The following is a 6,689-nucleotide window of genomic DNA, read 5'->3' on the forward strand; positions in this document are numbered from 1 at the left end:
CTATACCAAAAACCGACTTCCAGAAAAGCTTCGAAAGGTGGATCAAACGCTGGCACAAGTGCATCGCAGCCGACGGGGACTACTTTGAAGGGGACAACTAGAATTTTGAAGAATAAACATGTACTTTTCTTTTTATGAATAAATTCCGGTTATTTTTTGATCATGGTAGTATGTATATTACATATTATATGTCTTTTAAATTTTAAGTACAATTCGTAATTATACGATAAGTTTAATTACGTATAATTTTCCAGAAGTGTCAAGGCAGTTGGAGTCAAAAACACAGTTGTTGTTGTGTATAAATGTAAAAGTGATGTTCTTTATTTAATAGTTTTCAAAAATAAATGTCGTTTCGACCTTAGTTTTTGGTCTTTATCAAATTCATTCTACAAAAAATTGATCGCAAAATATTACAAAAATAAATTATGGAAATATTGTAAACAATAATTTATATGAAAATGTGAATGCGCATTGTAAAAATAATTTGTTGACTTACAGGAATGTGCTGTTTGTAAAAACGTCGCTCAAACAGAATAAGAATGATGATACAATTCAAAATGGTACATGGTAGTATCGCAAATAAAAGTTGTTACTTGACTGAATATATTTTGAAATGACATCAATATGAACAGTGAAATCAACGTTTGAGACATGCGCAAAGGAGAATTTAAGCTGTAATAACAACAAATGGTAAATAAGATTTGTCGAGGTTTTCCGTGTCACTGTGTAGATTGAGGCCATGTGTTTGTCTCTTAATATATAGCGTTTCAGAAATTAGACGCTTATAATAGTGTCTTTCGCAATCCAAAATCTCAACTTTATCCCAAGAGAAATCGTGGGAATAATTAATTCTGTGATCAGTGATAACAGAAGTTTGCGTGGTGTTACGTTTGATATGATTTTGTGTTCATTGATTCTGGATTGTAAAACTCTACCAGTCTGGCCTACGTAGGATGCCTCACAATCATTACAGTTAATTTTATAAACTACAAATGGACAAGAAAGGGAAGGTATAGGATCTTTTTGTACTTTGATAAATCTGGACAATTTGTTTAAACTGTAGAAAAAGTGGTGTAAGATTATTCCGTTTTATCCTGGATATTCTCAAATTTCTCAAAATGTTCGACGCGACCGTTATAATTTAAAAGGGAATCTACAATAAAGATCGACCGACAGTCACCCTGTCTTTTGTTCCCTTCCCGACACGTTATCAACACGACCGGCAACTTCGATACAATGTCTCAATGTTCTCCTTGTTTTCGCGACACGAACTAAGGGCAACAGCGCTCACGACACGACAACGACAAATATGTGTTTCGAACGACAAATAACGGAATAAAGTAATCAACTCACACAATTATTTCCTTTACTGGTTTTACATAATTTATTACACAATATAGAATGCGATACAATCCGACTACAGCGATCTACAACGACAACTCGACAATTCCACTCTCACGGCTCGACTCTCTTTTTCGACACAACGACTGCTTTTCGACCGTCTGGTTCGCCGGGTTTAACCAGAGTCGCTTGCCGCTCGATTTTTCGCCGGCACATGCCTCTCGATTTGATGATTCTCGAGCGCTCCCGAAATCACTCCTTTTTCACGTGATTCCGGCAATCACATGTTTGCGCAGCAATATGCGCGCCAGTCGCAGGTCGGTGCGCCGATCGCGGCCACCCGGTATGTGGCGTCGTCGCAGACCAATGTCCTTACAGTGGTGTGTATCAGTCTCCTTAGTAAAAGTTGACAAAAATTTTTCAGAGAAATTAAATATGTAAGGCATCACAAACCAACGAGAAGGTTTATCGTCAAGGTTATTATTATTCAAAAATGTTTTTAAGTTATTATTCTTTAAAAAATTATATTTAAGTCTTTTTTTTAAAATGTTATAAATGAAGTCAATAGGGTAATTATTGTCGTTCAGAATGTTAATAATGTAGTAAAAGTTTTTCTTATGAAAGTCAGGATGAGATAAAAAAGGCCCTGTCAATGAGACCTATAACTGTGCTTTTTTTCTGGCTGGTTGGATGGTTGGAATGGAAATTAAGGTATCTGCCAGAAAAAGTCAACTTGTAATACCAGTCATGTATCAAAGAATTATTTCTCTTAATTATGGTGATGTCCAGAAAATTCAGTTTGTTGTAGCCTATCTCCATGGTGAATTGTAGGCGATGATGATAAAAGTTAAAGAGATGAAGGACTAAGTCAAAGCTGTCATCAGGAACCATTAGAGCTATATCGTCGACATATCGAACATAGAAAGGAGGTTGGAAATGTAAAGAATTAATGATGTTCTGTTCGAGGTCTTGCATAACAATATCAGCTAAAATGGGGGAAAGGGGTGAACCCATTGGTGCGCCAAAGGTCTGTCGATAAAATTGGTTATTAAAAATAAAAAAAGTTGAATTATATACGAATTTAATAGCGGTGAAAAATTCTTCTTTAGGTAAGGACGTTTCCTTGCTTATGAGATCTTGTCTCCAAACTATTAATTACTAAGTTCAGTGGAATATTGGAAAACAAAGATGTAACATCGAGAGAAATTAGTTCAAAAGAGTGCTCAAATTTCACACCAGAAATTATCTTTGAAAGGTGAAAACTGTTGAAAACAAAACTTTTAGGAGGTGGAATACTTTTGGAAATGATCTTGTGTAAGAAAAAAGCAAGGTTGTGTAACGGACTGTTAATTGAAGAAATAATCATTCTAAGTGGATTACCGGATCTTTGGCACACCATAAGCTCTAGGGAGAATTGGTAAAGATGAGTTTAAATTACGGTGAGAGATGTCCGAGATATAATCGTGAGACCTCCATTTTTTTAACAAAGCTTTTAACGAAATTAATATAGAATTGACCGGATTCTTTTTAATTGGGGCATAAGTGTTAATGTCCAATAAAAAATTCTCCATATCGTGAGTATATTTAACTTTATCCATCGCGACTACAGTGTTGCCCTTATCCGCTCTAGTGTAGATAATAGAAGGATGGTGTTTCACAAATGAGTTAGTATATTTAAGAGCATTGTTAATTTCAATATCATGTAATAAGTTAGTAAAATTAGAAACTCTCAATTGTTTGAACATAGGAACAAACCGGTTGCGACTGTCAATTTTTTTATTGTTATCTAAATGTATTGTTATCTTAATATTGTATTCAAAATTTTTTATCATTTCAAATATTAGTTTAGAATTATTTTTGGTGGGAAGGCTGAAATTTTCACCATGTTGCAATAAACCAACAACTTTATCAGGAATGGGAGTGCTGGTGAGATTAATAAACCAATTTTTCCTATGCTCGAGTAATGTTTTGGTTGGAGATTTGAGTTCCATTTGGATGTTTACTGTATGTGTGGCTTGAAAAGAAGGTGAAAAGAAGAAAGTGTGAGAAGGATGTGTGTAGTAGGAATTGGAACTATTATTCAAAAGGGGTTTATCGCGGTTTATAGCAAAATATGTGAGTTTCTTAGGTAGAGAGATTTTTTTATAATGTTTTTGTTTAATCCACGAAAACTTTTTCATCATCCTTCTTTCTTGGTCAAGATGAAATTTATTAATTTTGTCTAATTGAGAGTCAAAAAACACACTGTAAATATGGAACGGTAGATTGTATATAATAGTTTTGTTAGTTTTAAAGATGTTATTTACCATTTGTTGTTAATACAGCTTAAATTCTCCTTTGCGCATGTCTCAAACGTTGATTTCACTGTTCATATTGATGTCATTTCAAAATATATTCAGTCAAGTAACAACTTTTATTTGCGATACTACCATGTACCATTTTGAATTGTATCATCATTCTTATTCTGTTTGAGCGACGTTTTTACAAACAGCACATTCCTGTAAGTCAACAAATTATTTTTACAATGCGCATTCACATTTTCATATAAATTATTGTTTACAATATTTCCATAATTTATTTTTGTAATATTTTGCGATCAATTTTTTGTAGAATGAATTTGATAAAGACCAAAAACTAAGGTCGAAACGACATTTATTTTTGAAAACTATTAAATAAAGAACATCACTTTTACATTTATACACAACAACAACTGTGTTTTTGACTCCAACTGCCTTGCCACTTCTGGAAAATTTTGAATATTTGGAGTTATCTGTCTTAGTTTCGTTATTTAATTACGTATTTGATAAAAAAAGTTTAATGTTAACAAATTTATATATTTATTACATTAATATTCTAATTTAATATTCTAATTTGTTATATATATTAATATTCTAAAATCTTTTTTTCACTGTCATATTAATAATTCATACAAATATGTTATGTGAATATTTTATTTGAATAATATCATGTCTTTTTACAAGATTACAAAACTGCGTTTCCATATTTATTGCCAGTGCTAAACATCTATGCTTCACGTCACATGTGCTATAGATTTCCAGTAGTGGCAGTGAATATCGGAACGCAGCCTAATATCGAAAAACGTTGTCGTACGGAACAAGCGCGTTAAACCTCTTGCACAATGGACGGAATAGCGATAGCGATAGAAATAACAAAAGTTTTAAAGAGTTTATATTTAAAAATAAAGGTAGGAACAGCGGAATCTAACATACAAAATTACACATGTATCAATGCAGATCAGAAAATCGGAATAAGTAATAGCGATAAAATTTCCGACGAATTGGAATTCTGTGTTAAAAACTGTGTTATTTCTATCGCTATCGCTATTCCTTCCATTGTGCAAGGGGCTTTACGTACGTTGCCTCGTAGCCGGCTTGGTGGAAAGGAGACGGACCATACTATGTCTGCACTCTTCCACGAGCCGACAGCCGAGCGTGACGTCACGCACACGAACGTGACTCTCGCTTGCATGCGTACGAGAGCATCGAGGCGGTAAGGGCCCCCTCACTTCGATGCTCTCGATGCTGCCTGCACGATCTGGCATCTCTGATGCCGCGTGGGTCGTATACGTCCCACTCTAGACTTTCCGTTTAGGCCATATGCTATCTTCGCTATTGAGCGTGACATTATCATAAAATATTTTCTAAAATCATATTGATGTCTAAATATCATATACAATATAGTTAGTACATCGTGAGCATTTACTTTGTTTTGATAATAATGATTTCTGCAATCGTAGAAATATTATGAAACATATGTCATAAACAAAATTGGTGGGCTCGAAAGCGTGGGGGGCATACGACCCACGCGGCGTGAACGAAAAGTCATCGAAAATCGGACCGGCACGGAACGTGTTAACGGAATTCGAGTCGCTGGGCGGTTAACTCGGCAATCTCTGAAGCGATACTAAAGCCTCTTGCATAATGCGAGGGAATAGTGATAACGATACGCAATAGACACAGAATTCCAACTCGTCGGAAATTTTATCGCTATTGCTTATTCTGTTTTCTGATCTGCATTGATACATATGTATTTTCGTGTTAGATTCCGCTGTTCCTACCGTTATTTATAATTATAAATTCTTTAAAACTAGTGTTATTTCTATCGCTATCGCTAATCCGTCCATTGTGCAAGGGGCTTAAGTTGTAAAGAAGAATTTTGGCGGACCTCACGCTCGTCGGCAGATGTTCTGTTTACGATTTTCTTCTCCTTGAAATAACTGATTCTCTTTGAAATAACTGGTAATGTATCAGCACTTTCCGATAGCACAGCGTGAACACTCTGGCACAAAGATATTCGCAGGAAGATTTTTGGTTGCTCACACCTCTACAACGGCACTTGCAACAATGAGCGCAGAGCTTTTCGGTAATTGCGTGAGCCTTAGCCGCTCATGGTGTAAAAAGAAAGATGTCCGATTCCGACGGATGCGCAGTAGAATTTGAGCTCAGTTGCACATACACATACACCATAGACATATATGTATATAACTATATGTATAGATGCCAATAAGCTCAATTTCTGATTGGTTGATTGTGGATGGCCCTCTGCCATTATGCGCATTGGGACCATGGACATAGGGTCAGAGTTACAAACTCTGGCCGGCTAGCAAGAACATCGAGGTAGTGGGGACACGCACACCATAAGTTCTCGCTTGAGTGCGTGCCCCTACCACCTCGGTATTTTTGTTGCTAGCCGGCCAGAGTTTGCAACTTTGCATAGGGTGCATTCGTTTTGGATGCTTACGCGCTTTAAGCGTCAGTTTGTCTTTATTGTTGTTTAAATATAGAACAAAGATAGACTGACGCTCAAAGCGCGCAAAGCGAACGCATCCATAGAAATATAGGAACGGAGCATAGAGTTGCGGGGGGGAAGCCACTGCGGGGAGGTGCAACGAAGTAACATGTGCCTAAATATGATTAGTTGTTGTTGTGCGCAAGCGCAATGACATACTTGAATTGTACGAAAGCAACGAGAGCGCGGAAAAGAATACGCAAATTAACATATATTCAATACATAATATATTCACAATATAAATAAATAATTATGGTGCTGTGCTGTGTCCCAAATTGTTGCAATAGATCAGACAATCAAAATTGGAAACAAACTACCAATACAAACAAAATTAAGAAAATTACATTTCACAGGTAATAAATTTGTGTTATTTTAAAATAATAGTCTATTTTTAGAAAAGGTGTTTGATATTTTATTTGTATTCACATTTAGTTTTCCAAAAAATAATACTCGCAACTTGTGGAAAATAGTGTTATTTTATAATATATATGTTGTTTTATAATATATATTTTGTATTGTTTTATAATATATATTGTTGT

General features: G+C 35.3%; 1 protein-coding gene across 6 annotated transcripts in view; it reads right to left on the reverse strand.

The window, feature by feature from the left end:
• Positions 1-473: 473 nt before the first annotated feature.
• Positions 474-6,689, reverse strand: part of LOC109861317 — a 13,570-nt gene continuing 7,354 nt past the window's right edge. For 4 of the 6 annotated variants that reach the window (XM_020440904.1, XM_020440905.1, XM_020440903.1 and 1 more), the window contains one exon: positions 1,844-3,839. In XM_020440904.1, the coding sequence (XP_020296493.1) occupies positions 2,718-3,650 (933 nt within the window). In that variant the 5' untranslated portion in view covers positions 3,651-3,839 and the 3' untranslated portion in view covers positions 1,844-2,717. Of the gene's footprint in view, positions 1,737-1,843; positions 3,840-5,526; positions 5,856-6,689 lie in introns of those variants that run through there. The other 2 variants (XR_002250948.1, XM_020440901.1) reach the window with 2 other exon arrangements.

This window comes from Pseudomyrmex gracilis, unplaced genomic scaffold (assembly GCF_002006095.1).
Source record: "Pseudomyrmex gracilis isolate BER0280 unplaced genomic scaffold, ASM200609v1 scaffold_685, whole genome shotgun sequence".
NCBI classification, from domain to species: Eukaryota; Metazoa; Arthropoda; class Insecta; order Hymenoptera; family Formicidae; genus Pseudomyrmex; species Pseudomyrmex gracilis.